The following is a 15,321-nucleotide window of genomic DNA, read 5'->3' on the forward strand; positions in this document are numbered from 1 at the left end:
TGCGTTGTCAAAATGCTCAAGCAAGCCTGTGCTGCAGGTGACACCATTTCTTCTTTGGCTGATTCCGGCCCGGTGCTGAGCTCCAGCAGAGCCCTGGCAGAGCCCAGAGCAGCCTCAGCATCCGCAGAGCCCGGCTGCAAGGAGAGAAAGCAGAAACCGCCCATCATCTGAAAGCTCCTGTCCCTTGTCCCAGCTGCCCGTGGTGCCCAGGCCATGCTGGCTGTGCCCAGAGCTGTGCCCAGAGCTGCCCATCCGTGCTGCCTTTGGGAGCAGGGCAGGAGGGCAGGACATGTGCCCAGCCTGCAGCCAGCCTTGGCACATCCACCTGCTCAGCAGCTGCCCAGAGCAGGATGCTCCTGTGCTCGCTGCCATCTCCCAAAAGCTCTGAGCCCACCCTGCCAAGCAGACGGGGACCCACCTCATGCCATCCATGGCTGGAAGAAAAGCTGGTCCCAGACGATGTCCTCAGCCTGCTCCAAGGGCACGGCCCATCCACGCTGCAGCTGCTCCCAAGAACTTCCTGATCCAGACTGGACCAACCAGAATGCTTCCTCTAGAAAAACAAACAACAAATTGTTGAAAATAGATTACAGACAAAAAGGGAAAAAAGAACAAAGGTAAAAATCATATCTCTGTGAGGGGATTGAGGAACGCCCAAGCCCTGCAAGCCAGGGAAAAACCCAGCCATGTGTGAGCAAAGCCCAGGTTTTCTCCCTTCCCCCTGCACTGTCCCCCACAATAACCGTGATCTCAAAGCAAACAAGGGCAGTGGAGCAGCCCAAACCCTTCCTTGCCTGCACAGCAAAGCACCTGTGCACAGGTTCTGGAGTCCCACCTCTGCTCCCACCATGGGGGTTTGTTTGTGTTGGGCTGGCTGCCCCAGCCCCAGCCCCAGCCTGGAGCATAGTGGGTGCTGGGGGCTGTTGGCAGGACCAGGAGCCCACTCCCATTTCGTACCCACCCCAGCCCATGCCCCCAGCCCTGCCAAAAGCAGCTGGGCAGCTGACTGAAGGATCAGCTGCATCTGCCTCAAAAAAGGGGAACCTTTGCTTCCCAGCCAGGCTGGGCAATGCCCAAATCTGGGAGCATTTCCCCAGGTGTGGACTCATCTGCAAATTCCCTGTGGAGTTTGGCTTTGAAGAAGGTGCCACAATCAAAGTGCATCACCTTCAACTGCTGGTGGCCAGGTTGAGGAAGAGGTTGTCATCCTTCAGGTCATCCTTGATGTCATCCTCGCTGTCTCCTGCAGCAGCAGCCTCCCCCGGTACAGCTTCTCTGGGGGCTCCTTCTCCTTCCCTGGGGTGAGACCAGGCTGTCAGGGCTCTGCCCAGGGCCCCAGCTGTCAGGGAACCAGGACAAGCAAAACCTGCTTGGATGACAGCCACCAGGGCTGGGCAGAGCAGCTCAGCTCCAGCACAAGGGCTGCATGTTCCCATCCCATGACCCTGGTGCAGTGACACGGGCTGGCTTTCTTTGCTTCTCATTGCCAAGGCATGTGTGCAGCTGTAACTTACTAGGGCCCTGCAGCACAGTGTGCCTGTGGCTCTCTCCCTTCTTCTAGGGCAGATGAACATCCTGCATCCAAGGATGACAGAACACCTCTTCTAATGAGGGTCTGGCCAAGGGGTGCATGGATAAACACCACCCAATCAGATTTTGGCACTCTGGGGAGAGAAACCAGAAACTGCCCGTCAGCTGGAGAAGGCTCCTGTCTGCTTTGCCCCACTATTCCCATGCCCAGGCCATGCTGGATGCGCTCAGAGCTGGGCCTGAACTTTCCCATCAATTCTTGGTTTTGGGGGAGAGCAGGACATGTGCCACCTCCTCAGCAGCTGCCAGAGCGGGATGCTCCCGAGCCCGCTGCTGTCTCCCAGCACTGGTATTCCCCCTGTGCCCAGAGAAGAGGATTCACCTGGAGAGAGCCGTTGTGGCAGTGAGAGCTGGCCCCAGCTGAAGTTCCAGCCCCTCCTGAAAGGCATCTTCCCACAGACCATCTCGTGCAGCAGGATGCCCAGGGACCAGATGGTAGCTGGCTCGCCATGGTACCAGCCAAAGCGGGTCCATTCCGGGGGGCTGTATGATGGTGTTCCTGTGGAATACAGATGGAGTTCATCAGGGGGATACTGCTGCTCCAGAGCTTGGCCCCAGCATCCCTGGGCGGGCGGGGGCTGCATCAGTAGCACACAGGGTGACCACTGTCCTCTCACCAGCCCCTGGGACTGGTGTACAAACTTGGGATTGCAAAAGAAGCCACTGGTGTGGGAAGGGGACAGTGGAAGCCCTGGCTAGGCCTGACCATGACATGCAAAGGAAATACCCACTGCGTGCTGGGGAAAAACCATGCCCTCATTCTCCCTGCCTGCACTGCCCCAAACATATTATAAAGGCAAGACAAACAGGGCAAGTGGAACAGTCCAAGCCCTTCCTCTTGCCTGCACACAAACCGGCTGGGACACAGGTTCCAGTCTCCGTCTCTGCTACCCCCACCCACAGCTGTTTTTGTCAGGCTGGCTGCCCCAGCCCAGCCCCAGTCCTGGGCACAGTGGTGGGCAAAGGCTGCCAGCAGGGCTGGAAGATGGCTCCCCACCCAGCCCTGCTCTAAAGCAACTCAGCTGCAGATTCAGTTTCCTGAGTGGCAGCAAAAGGGAGAATCCCTGCTGCCACACCCAGCTTGGGCTGTGAGATCTTGGGCTGTGAGATGCCAGGAGCGGGAGCACAGCCCTGTGTAGGCTCACCTGCAAAGTGAGTGTAGGCTGTCTCTTGCAGGTAGGTGCCACAGCCAAAGTCAATCAATTTGGCCTGCCCGGTGGCCAGGTGAACCAGGATGTTCTCTGGTTTGATGTCGCGGTGCAGGACCCCGCAGCTGGTGCAGTGCCGCACGGCCTCCAGCACCTGGCGGAACAGCTGCCGCGCCACCTCCTCGCGCAGGAACCCCCGTGCCCGAATGAAATGCAGGAGGTCCTGAGACTGCTCTGGCCGCTCCAGCACCATCACAATGTCGCTGGGGAGCTCAAGCCATTCCAACAGTTGGACCACACCGGAGAAGCCACTGGACACCTTGTCCAGCAGCACAACCTCCAGGGGAGCGCTGGTGCCGTCGGGCTGCGGGAGGAGCACGATGCCGTCAGTGGGGCTGATGCTGGGCCGGGGCTGGGCAACCCCTCAGCCAGCCCGGGATGCTCTGCGCCCTGCGCTGGCCCCAGGCCCGCTCCCCCTGGAGACGTCCTGGCGGCTCCCACCCTGCCGGGGCTCGGCTCATCCCCGCCCGGCACGGCCCGGCTTCTCCCGCTGTCCCGGCTCACTCACCAGCTCGCTCCAATGCCAGATGCGGTTCCGTGGCACCTTTTTGATGGCCACCTGCAAGCCAAGGGGAGCAGCGGGCTCCGCTCAACGCCCGCCCTGCCCAGCCCCATACTCCTCCTCCTCCTCCTGCGCCCCCTCCCCCTCCGCCCACCGCCGGCCCCGCCGCTCACCGGGGCGCCGTCCGAGAGCCGCGTCCCCGACCAGACGCTGCCGAATCCTCCACGCCCCAGCAGCGAGCCCAGCCGGTACCGCTCCTGCAGGGCCTCCTGCGCCTTCCCTGCGGGCGGGACGCGGCTGTCAGCGCTCGGCCCGGGGCCAGCAACGGCCCCCGAGCGCCCCTCACCCGCCCCGGCCCGGCCATCCCCCGGCGTTCGCTCTTTGCAACGCGACCCGGGAGCCGCGGGGCCGGGGGCCGCTCTGCCGAGCGGCGGAGCTCGGGCCGGGCAAGCCGCAGCGGAGGCGGCGGGAGCGGCGGGGCCGCCTGTGTCCTCCGCGGGCCCCGGGAGGAGCCGGGGCCGGGGCCGGGCTCGGGGTCGGGGTCGGGGTCGGGGTCGGGGTCGGGGTCGGGACTGGACCCTGCGTCGGTGCTGGGGCCGGGGTCGGTGCCGGGTCAGGCGGAGCCAAAAGCCGGCAATATCACCCCAGCCCCAGGCACTGAACCCCGCCCAGCAGCGCCAGCGCCAGCACGGCCAGAGCCGGGCTGGGACCAGACCTCGGTGGGACGGCCGGGGGCGGGCACGGGGGCGGGCCGGGGGCATGGCCCGGCCGGGCACGGGGAGAGGGAGGCGGGGAGAGGAGGGGAGACCGGGAAAGGGAGAGCGGGAGAGGTACGGGGAAGCGGGAGAGGGAGAGGAGAAGAGAATCTAAAGTTTCTTCTCTCACTGTCGCTGCTGCCGCTGCCGCTGCCGCTGCTGCTGCCGCTGCTGCTGCCACTGCTGCAACTGAAGCTCCGGGGCCGTTTGTCCCCGTGTCCGTTTGTCTGTTGCCCGCTCGCCCCCGCCCCGAGCCCCACGTTCCCCGAGGGCAGCCCCTGAGCCTGTCCAAACATGGGAACTTTGCCGAGTTCAGCCAAGAGCCAGAGTCTGGACTCCTGCACAATGGCTCAGGAATCCCCTCGGTCCCTGCTGTGCATTGTCCCTGCTGAGGGTCAAACACTCTCAGAGCGCAATCCCTGAATGCAGAATTTGTACCTGACACAAACACTGCACTTACCTCTCCAGCGTTGCTTTCCAAGAAAAACAGGAGAAGCCAAACTGTGTGTAGGTCATGGCATCTTAAAATGTCTAAAACGTGCCAACTCATGGATCTTAGCGGTGAGATCTGTTTGGAATTAATGGGATGGACAACTAGTGCAAGATGGAAAAGGGGAGCATAAAAATAAATAGAGAAAAACGTCTTGAATTGTTTCAATTTTCATTTAATTTCTTAAAAGCTCTTTCAGTTTTTCCAGAATCTTCTCCTCAGTCCTGTTTGCTTTTTCCAAGAACCTTTCCCGGAGAACGACGTGCAGCTTCTGTCACAAGGTGTGCCACCAACTGCAGCTTCTCTTGGCTTTCCACACTGTGTATGCAGCACACTTGCAGCAAAGCAGGACAAATATTTGAAGAACTTGACAGCTTGTTCTTCTCTTTTCCTTGTGGGCTGGGCAGTTGTGCCATTGGTAAGGTTTTCATTGTTACTGTTCTACCCTAAGAAAACATGACAGGCTACCAAGAACTCTTAGGGAATGCAAGCCTGACTGAATGCAGAGAAACAATCTGCAGAGCCTGCAGCCAGAAGTGGAGAGCTGTGTGATCATCATTCCAACACGCACAAGGACATCTTGAAAATGATCTAGAAGATGAAAATGGGCTGACAGAGGGAGTTTGTTTCTGTGCTCTGTTCAGATTCTGCTACATCTGAAATCAATTCTACAGTCTCCATCTAAATCAAGAGTACAATCAGTTCATGAAAAGCCCCAGAACAATCTGCACCTCTCAGGAGATGACTGAAAGAATCTGAAAAGGGAACATGCAGGAGAAATGCATTTCTCAGCACTGCAGTACTTGCCTACATGAAACCCTCCTCCATTTCCTCCCCATGCCTGGATCTGTTGGTGTCAGTTCTGTATTCGGTCGTGCCTCCAGCCCTGAATCCTCTCATCTACAGCCTGAGGAACCAAGAGCTCAAGGCTGCAGTGAGGAGACTGATCACTGCACATCTTAGGAAGCATTAAACTGATTGCCAATTTCTGCAAATCACTTGTAACAAAATGAATATTTGATAGTTCTGTTGGTTTGGTTCTTTGATTTCCCTGTCTTTTTTTTTTTTTAATATTCTCCCTAAAGCTAGATGATTGTTTCTGTTATTTCTGACTTTGTTTCTCTCCACATTCACCATGGCCGCAGACTGTGACAATGAGGAGCTGTGTACTCAGTGGCTTTAGATGAATTAAGAATCTCCCAGCAGAGTTTTCTCCAGAGATGCCCTTTTGTTGCCTCCTCTGGAGCTGCAGCAGCAATGTCTGTGTGCAGAGCTGGGGGCAGATCAGTGCTGGCACAGCAGCTGTGCCCAGCAGCAGCAGCAGCACTTGGTGTTGCCAGTGCTGCTGCCGTGGCCCTGCCCCGCTGCCCTGGTGGCCCTGGTGTTGCTGCAGGGCCTGAGTGCTCTCGGGGCCGGGCACAGTCCTGGGGGTGGCAGTGCCGGGGCTGCAGCAGGGACAGGCCATGGGCACTGCTGGGGCAGCGCTGACGCCTCAGGCCAGGCCCTGGGGGCTCCAGGCTCCTTGCCCGGGCTCTCTCAAGAACACGGCTAGGCCAATGCTCAGCACAGAAAAGCCCCAGGGTGAGCAGCCCCAGGCTGGCCGTGGGCAGGCTGGGGGCAAACAGCATGGCTGGGGCTCTGCAAGGGCCCTGGGGGAGACGGGAAGGAGCAGCAGAGCAGGGGCTGATCCATCCCCAGTGCGCTGCACAGCCCAGGGCAGCGTCCCAGAGCGTCCTGATGGAGCTGCCAACAACATCCCCCCTCTGCAGCCCTGGCCTCTCCCCCAGCTCACAGAGGTGCCGCATCCTTGCAGGCACAGCCACGGCAGCACTGGCTCAGGAGCCCCTGTTTGCATTGCACAGAGCAGGCAGGAGCACCCCCATGCTGCTGCTGTGGGGACATGAACCTGAGGGAGCACAAATGCCATCAGCCCCTGGGGCCAGCAAGGGCTGGGGGACTCCAGGGAACCCACTCCAGTTTATTGTGACAAACATTTGAGATCACCAAGTCCAACCTGCACCCTAACACTTCCTTGTCTACCCAGAGCATCGTCCAGTTAACTTAACCACCGCTCCCTCATGTGCTTTCAAACAAACTTCTCCTCCAGACCCCTCATCAGCCTTTTTGGCCTTCTCTGGACACGCTCCAGCCCCTCCATGTCCTTCCTAAATTGGGGACCCAGAACTGGACACAGCACTCGAGGTGTGGCCTCACCAGTGCTGAGCACTGGAGAAGAATCACTGCCCTGCTCCCACTGGCCACACCATTCCTGATCCTGGGTAGGAGCCATTGGCCTTCTTGCCCACCTGGGCACACTGCTGCCTCATGACCAGCCTGCTGTCCATCAGTCCCTGCAGGTCCCTTTCTGTCTGGCTGCTGTCCAGCCACTCTGTCCCCAGCCTGTAGTGCTGCACGGGTTGTTGTGGCCAAAGTGCAGGACCCGGCACTTGGACTTGTTAAACCTCACCTTGCTGGATTTGGGCCCTGGATCCAGCCTGTCCAGGTCCCTCTGCAGAGCCCTCCTGCCCTCCAGCAGATCCACACTCACACCCAGCTTGGTGTCATCTGCAAATTTGCTGATGCTGGACTCAATCCCCTCATGCAGACCATCAATGCAGATACTGAAATCCACGCTGGCTGGCTCTGATGCCTCGGCCATCCTGTGGGTGCCCTGTGATGGCTCTCAAGGTGATCTGTTCCATAACCTTGCCAGGCACCCAGGTCAGGCTGACAGGCCTGGAGTTCCCCAGATCCTCCTTCCAGCCCTTCTTGGGGATGGGCTCACACTGGCACCTCCACTCCTCTGGGACCTCCCTGCTGAGCCAGGACTGATGGTAAATGATGGAGAGCAGCTTGGGGAGATCATCCACCAGCTCCATCATCCCTCTAGGATGGATCCCCTCTGATCCCAGAGACACCTGTGAGCACCTGAGTGGCTCAGCAGGTCCCCAGCTGCTTCCTCCTGGATTCCAGGGGGCTGTTCTGCTCCCTGTGCCCATCTACCAGCTCAGGAGAACACTTGTCCTGAGGATGGCCTGTCTTATTGTTGAAAACTGAGGCAAAGGAGGGGTGAAGTACCTCAGCCCATTCTTCATCTTTGGTAATCATATCCCTCACAGTAAGAAATGCAGGTTGTCCTTACCCCTCCTTTTGACATTAACGTACCTATGAAAACATAATAATTATCCTTCACAGAAGTATCCATGTTAAGTCCTAACTGAGCTTTCACCTCTCTAATTTTCTTTCTGCATGACCTAACAACATCCTTAAACATTTCTTGATTTACCTGCCTCTATGTCCAAAGGTGCTGCACCCTCTTTTTAATCCCTAAAAATATCCTTTTTAATCCCTTTTTAATCCCCCTTTTCCTTGAAAAGCTCCATGCCCAGCCAGGCCAGTCATTTCCCCCTCTGGGTCATCTTTCTGCACAAAGGGACAGCCTACTCTTGCCCCTTCAAGATTTGTTTTTTGAAGTGTTTCCATCCTTCCTGGAACTAGTTGTTTTTAAGGGCTGTTTTTTTTAAAAAATCAATACCTGATTTGGTCCTCCCCAAATCTGCATCCTCAACAGACCAAAGTCTGCCCTCAAAAGTCCAGTGTAGAAGATTTATTGATGTCCCTCCTTCTTTTACCAAATATTTAAAAAGTCAATAATTTCATTGTGACTGTGCCCTAAACAGCCTCCTGACCAGCACTTCTCCCACCAGCCCTTCCCTGTTTGTGAGCAGCAGGAGACAGAGCTTTCCTTGGGAGTGGGAATTGCAGGAAACCTCCCCAAAGTGCAGCTTGGAAGGTTCAGCCTGGAGCTGAGGAGAAAGCAAAGTCCCTGCCAGGGTGGAATTGTGGTGCTCGAGGTGTGGCAGCGTGAGGCTGGGCCATGGCCGGCTCTGTGTGCCAGGAGCCGGCAGCGCTGGGTGCAGGGAGCCCAGGGAGGGCACAGAAACGCTGGCTGAGAAATGCTGGGGCACAGCGAGAGGGGCGAGTGCAGCCGGCCAGGGCACAGGAGCAGCACGCACAGGGGGCACAGCCTGCAGGACAGATGGCCGAGGGCTGGGCAGGGCTGGCAGGGCCACAGGCACCCAGGCCTTTGTGCCCTGGGCTCGGGCAGCGCCTCTGGAGGCCCCACAGCAGGAACTTTCCTGGCAGGGGCTGCACTTTGGCTCTCCCTCGGCCTCCCTGGCCAGGCTGGCAGGGGCTGCAGGTTGATGGCATTTGTCCTTGCTGCCCCTGACATCCCCCTGCCCCACAGAGAGCCCCGAGCCACCCGTGAGGGACAGGCCCTGCTGGGCCAGGCTGGGCTCAGGACTTGGCCTTTCTGCTTCCCCCAGCCAGCCCAGGCCTTGCTCAGCATTGCAGTTCCCTGCCTGAGCCTTGGGCTCCCTGCACTCCTGGCCTCAAGGATCTGCTCTCACCAGTCCCTGGGGAGCCTTTGGCACTCCCTGCCCTCACTGGGGCCCAACCATGCTCCAAGGCACTTGGAGTTTTGCTTCTGACTCCTTGAGCAGCTTCTTCATCCTTCTCTCAGTGCCTGAGGCTCCTGGACCCAGCCCCAGATCCACCATGGGGCTGATTAAAATACAGAAAGCCCTGGGGGACTCTTTCTCTTCCTTCAATTTTCCTCCAAGCCTCCAGGGCTTGTGAGGCTGCTTGGAGTCAGTCTGGAGTTCTGTTAAGGAGGGAGATTTCAAAGTGCACCGACAGCATGATGTTTGGTTTTAATCACGTGTGTGGGTTTTTATTTTTCAGTTCAGAAAAGAGGTGAAAGAACGATTCCCCAGGTGATCTTGATGCTGAATGTCTCCCCAGGAGATCTGGGCATGGAGAGGAACAAGCCCCTTGCAGGCTGACCCATTTTGGACAACCTGCTCCTCACCCCAGCCTCACCATGTCTGACATGGCCCACCTGGGACTGACATCCCAAAACATAAAAAAGTATGCATTTTTAAAATAAATAAGATTGATTAATTTATAAAATTATAATTATAGTTTTTTAATTTATATTAGTATTACTGTATATTTCTATTACCTTTGATATTTATGTGAAAAATTGAATACATTTTTAGCAATCAAAAAATTATTTGTCATTGGTTTTAAATAAAACAATTCCTTTCATTAAATCATTGACCACTATTGGCCATTTATTTCTCCTTCTTAATGCTAATTAATGCTATTTTTAGATCTTTTGACATATTTTTTTATTATTTTCACGCACAGGGTAAAAGGGGCCACTCTGGGGTCCCTGGAGACATTTCTGGGGCACATTTGGGGCAGTTTAGGGTCTGGGCAGTGTGATAAACAAGTCCACTGAATTTAAGGATCAAATAATTATCTTTATTATTTTTGCAAGCAAGAATAAGCAAGGACAGCGCTGGGCGGCCCGGAGTCTCCGCTCCACTTTGGCTCACAAAATTCCTATCCCCTGAGTCCACCTTTTATTGCCTTCTTCTCCGGGTTTAGGGATGACGTGATCTGTCTTCTGCGCTTGCTCATTCAGTTGCTAGGGGGTCTTTTTCTGCCTTCTGGTGGTCGTGGGATGAAGGCTTAGTCCCCCTTAGTCTTCCTCTTTGTGAACGCTGAGTGAACTTATGCCTTATAAGGCATATCTATACAGAACACTATACACTTTCTGCAAGCTAAGCAATTCTTACTAGTACTATACACTTTCTGCAAGCTAAGCAATTCTAGCGAGTTTAAGGATTGTTGTTACAGCTGCTTCTCATTACTGTCCTTTCACAAGGCATAACTTTACAATGGAATTCCCAAAGCACTATAGTAAACCAGCAACCATATGTATCTGCACAAGAAGTTTTTTTGGCTATTTAACTATTGTTTTATAACATATAGTTATTTAGCTATTGATTTAATTAATGAACAAATGTATTACTACTTATTACAAATCCCCCATTTCTTTTTTTACCAATTTTGTTCATTACATCTTTCTAGGTCTTTCCTAGCAAGCATTAAATGAGCTGCCGCATCAGTTAAGCTATGTGCACTAATTATAGGTGCTAACTTCCTTAGTTTCTTCATCATATTCCAATTCATAATGAATAGAACTGCTGACAAAATAAAACCAAGCAGTCAATATCAACAGAACAAAAATGGGATGGCATATACTGTTTAGGACCCCTGTGGCATTAGGAGACAAACCGAAAATGGTATCCCACTGGATGTCACTCTGGAAATGCCAGTGGCTCAGCTGAGAGCTCTGGGAATGACTGACACTGCACTGAGAGGGGCCACAGTCCTGCAAGGGGCTTTCACCAGGAGCAAACAGCAGCCTGGAGGGTGGGCAATGCTGGATCTGTACCACTGCGTGCTCATCCTTCACCTGAATGTGGAGCTGCCCCCAAAGTTGCCATGCATCACTTTTTCTTTTTCTCCTGTTGGGTATATTTTGGAGCAGCTGTTCTATGTGGCTTTTGATGGTGATCCTGTGGGAAGCAGCCATTTGCCTGCTGTGCTATCCTCACAACTAATCCTAACTCCTCATTCCCTTTGGTTTTATTTGGGTTTTTTTAATCTAGTTGTTGGATTGCTTTGCGTGGGCTTGTTTGTTGGTTTCTTTGTTTGGATTTTTGTCTGTTTTGGTTTGAGTTTTTGTTTGCTTTTTTAGAAATGACTGGGGAAGTTGGCATAGCCACACTGAAGAAAATGTAAACCAGGATCAGCTTTCCAGAAATTCCTTTTGGCTGGGTTTAGCTGCATCCCCCAGGCTCAGGATCACTAGTATATTTTCAGGTTGTGCTCTGCATCATCAGCCTGCCCAGACTCTGCTTGTTCTTTCACAAATGGAGAAGACAATGGACATTGTGCCAGGCTTCCTTTCAAACAGAGAATCCAGGGTCAGCATGACAGAAAAGAAGAAAAAGCAAATAAATCACCAGTTAGAACAGAACCAGTGTCCCACCATCTTCCCCTCCACTGTTATTAGTTTTGTACATTTAGAGGCAAACCTGGGTCTAAAGCTTGCATCTCTCAGTTCCTGATGCTATTTGCTACCCTGCAGCCTTGACTTGCCCTGATGTGACTGACTGCTGGGCAAGTGGGGCTGGGGATGCTCAGCCTGGAGACAGGAGACACTGGGAGGCCTCACTGTGGCTGTGCAGGACTGGAAGGGTCCCACAGGAAAGAAGGGGACAGAGTGTTCAACAGGGCCTGTGCTGACAGGACAAGGGGGGATGGCTTTCAACTGCAGCAGGTTGATTGAAGCTGCATCTAAGGAAGCTGCTCTTTTCCACTGGGGGTGGTGGGGCACTGGCCCAGGCTGTGCACAGAGGCTGTGCATGCCCCATCCTTGGCAACAGGGCTCTGAGCAGCCTGTTCTGGGGGAAGACTGCTCAGCTGGGAACAAGATGTTGTTCCTCAGGCTCCCTTCCAAGCCCAACCATTCAGGGACTCCATCATTCCATGGTCCCCACTGTCCACTTCACACTGAGCCTGGACTCCTGGGAACTGTGATTCACAGCCCACACTCCAGCTGGAACGTCCAGCATCCAGCAAAGAGCACAACACAATCCTTGGCCGTTCTGTTCGCATGCTCTTCACCCTGCTCCTGCCCACTCTGCTTGTCACCTGCAGCTCGATAACCCCATCAATCCTGAAAGCTCCTTATCGCCTGGATTTTGACATCCAGCCCTGCAGGATGCTCCTATTTGTCCTGGGGAAGGTATGGTGCCATTCCATGGAGGTGGACACTCCCCACCTGCCCGGGTGGGCTGGAGCTCTGTGGGGATGGAGTGGGACAGGGAGCCCACTCTGAGGTTTTGCTGCCTCTGCAGGCTGTCCCAGACAGAGACGAGGAGATGGAGGTGGATACAAAGATTTATATGGAGGAGGAGATGGAAATAGACGGAGAAGACCCTGGAGAGGAAGAGATGGACATGGATGTGGATGAGGAAGAAGAGATGGATGTGGATATGGAAGAGTCCATTGAGGACATGGACATTGATTAAAAAGGTGAGGAAGAGGCCATGATCTTGGCATGAAGACCAATGCCAGCAGCAGGACAGGCAGAGTGGGTCTCCTGCTGCCAGGCTGGGGCTGGGCTGGGTGCTCCCTGCTCAGGGACATTGTACCCAGGGCACTGGATTCTGGTGGCCATCCACAGCCTGTCCTGTGCCTGCTTTGCTCCACACAAGCTCCATGCCAGACCCAGCCAGGCTCAGTTCTGGTAGCAGAGTCCTGCTGCTGGGCCAGCATGTGCCAGCCTGGGGGCACATGCAAGAGCCCTCTGTGCCTGACTGGACTGACCGTGGCATTTGCTTTTCTTCCAGGTGCGATGGACATCATGGAGAGAGATGCCACCTTTTTGTACATACGTTTTACACTTTGATGTTGACTTTAGGATAGAGGTTTTAGGGCTTTTTGTCTTCTGTAAATACGTTTCATATATTTTTTGTTAGATAGGTTTTTATGTATATATGTTCTATCGATTGTTGTTGTTACAAATATTCTTACAATGTAAATATGTTCTGTATTTTTGCTGCTGTTCTTTTGTAATAAATAAATATTATTTTTCACATCCCAGTTCTCCTTGCTTTTTCTTCAGGCACAGGCAGCATATTGCCAAGTTGTAGTTTCCACTTGCTCCAGGTTCCCAGAGCTGGAGGTTAGAAGTAGATGGAGGGATAAAAATCCACAATTAAGAGTGTCCATGACACCCAGAGCCAAAAGAAGCCCAGGGCATCAGGAAAGAGGGAAGCACGTGCTCCAAACAACAGCAGAAATGAAGTGAGAGCTCTGGAGGGAACAAAAGAAAGAGGAAGTCTGAAGAAAGGAAAAAACGTCTCCCCACAAGGTGTTTTGCTTTTTTTCATTGAGAGTCTCTTCTACCATGTGGTGGAAACCCAGAAAAATAAAGGTCCGGAGAAGCATGGTTAATTGGGAACATTCCTGCATAGTAGACAATCCTTGTGCAAATCATCCCATGCAGCACTCACATGTTTAATTGCTTCTCTTCCTGGGGAAGCAGAGTTGCTTTCTTTACTCCAAGCAAGATTTTCTCCCTCCTCCCTGGCAAAGAACAAGCTCCCATCCTGGCAAGCGCTCGCTGCATTCCTTAACACTCATCACACCCATGCTAAGGAGAGTGGAGCAGGTTAATTTATCACTTGTTGCAAGTTCTAAGTCCTTCTTAGATAAGGACTATGTTCAGCTGAGTGACAGTGAAGCAAAATGGCAAGCCAGGAATACATTGCCCTGCACACAACATCCTCCATTCCCATGGATGGTTTCTCACTGGCACACAGGAGGAAGGAAGGAACACAAATGCATCATTGTACATCAAGTCATACATGTTGAGGGATGAAGAGATCTCACGGGGATATGGAAACCCCCCCTGAAAAGCAGTTCAGAGAAAGCCTGAGCTGTTTTGTGGTCCTAGGCATGAAGATGCTCAGGATCTTCCACAGATGCTCAGCAGGCAGTAGGATTGTGCCTGGATGTCACTCTGCAAATGCCAGTGGCTCAGCAGAGAGCTCTGGCAGTGACTGACACTGCACTGAGAGGGGCCACAGTCCTGCAAGGGTCTTTCACCAGGAGCAAACAGCAGCCTGGAGGGTGGGCAATGCTGGATCTGTACCATTGCGTGCTCATCCTTCACCTGAATGTGGAGCTGCCCCCAAAGTTGCCATGCATCACTTTTTCTTTTTCTCCTGTTGGGTATATTTGGGAGCAGCTGTTCTATGTGGCTTTTGATGGTGATCCTGTGGCAAGCAGCCATTTTCCTGCTGTGCTATCCTCACAACTAATACTAACTCTTCATTTCCTTTGGTTTTATTTGGGGTTTTTTATCTATTTGTTTGATTGGTTTGCTTCATGGGTTTGTTTGTTTGTTTGTTTGTTTGTTTGTTTGATTGATTGATTTGGGTTTTTGTCTGATTTGGTTTGAGTTTTTTGTTTGCTTCTTCATAAAAGACTGGTGAAGTTGCCAAAGCCAAACTCAAGATAATGTAAACCAGGATCAGCTTTCCAGAAATTCCTTTTGGTAGGGTTTATCTGCATTCCCCAGGCTCAGGATCACTAGTGTATTTTCAGGTTTTGCTCTGCATATCAGCCTGCCCAGACTCTGCTTGCTGTTTCACAAATGGAGAAGACAATGGACATTGTGCCAAGCTTCCTTTCAAACAGAAAAATCTGGGTCAGCATGACAGAAAAGAAGAAAAATAAATCACCAGTTAGAACAGAACCAGTGTCCCACCATCTTCCTTTCCACTGTTATTAATTTTGTACATTTAGAGGCAAACCTGGGTCTAAAGCTTGCATCTCTCAGTTCCTGATGCTAATTGCTACCCTTCTGCCTTGACTCGCCCTGATGTGACTGACTGCTGGGCAAGTGGGGCTGGGGATGCTCAGCCTGGACAGAGGAGACACTGGGAGGCCTCACTGTGGCTGTGCAGGACTGGAAGGGTCCCGCAGGAAAGAAGGGGACAGAGTGTTCAGCAGGGCCTGTGCTGACAGGACAAGTGGGGATGGCTTTCAACTGCAGGGGGTCGATTGAAGCTGTATCTAAGGAAGCTGCTCTTTTCCACTGGGGGTGGTGGGGCACTGGCCCAGGCTGTGCACAGAGGCTGTGCATGCCCCATCCTTGGCAACAGGGCTCTGAGCAGCCTGCTCTGGGGGAAGACTGCTCAGCTGGGAACAAGATGTTGTTCTTCAGGCTCCCTTGCAAGCCCAACCGTTCAGGGACTCCATCATTCCATGGTCTCCAGTGTCCACTTCAGATGGAGCCTGGGAACTGTGATGTCACAGCCCACGCTCCAGCTGGAACGTACG

General features: G+C 53.5%; 2 protein-coding genes across 2 annotated transcripts in view; both read right to left on the reverse strand.

The window, feature by feature from the left end:
* Window positions 1-15,321, reverse strand: part of LOC135305571 (zinc finger protein 850-like) — a 296,716-nt gene that overhangs the window by 46,147 nt on the left and 235,248 nt on the right. The window lies entirely within an intron of this gene.
* LOC135305999 (serine/threonine-protein kinase pim-1-like) lies at window positions 1,650-7,204 on the reverse strand. The gene is made up of 6 exons (XM_064429571.1): window positions 7,094-7,204; window positions 3,474-3,590; window positions 3,307-3,357; window positions 2,736-3,102; window positions 1,933-2,089; window positions 1,650-1,662 (listed from the first exon to the last, which is right to left on the reverse strand). The coding sequence occupies exons 1-6, from the start codon at window positions 7,202-7,204 to the stop codon at window positions 1,650-1,652; spliced, it is 816 nt and encodes a 271-aa protein (XP_064285641.1).

Source organism: Passer domesticus, chromosome 8, assembly GCF_036417665.1.
Source record: "Passer domesticus isolate bPasDom1 chromosome 8, bPasDom1.hap1, whole genome shotgun sequence".
Lineage (NCBI taxonomy): Eukaryota > Metazoa > Chordata > Aves > Passeriformes > Passeridae > Passer > Passer domesticus.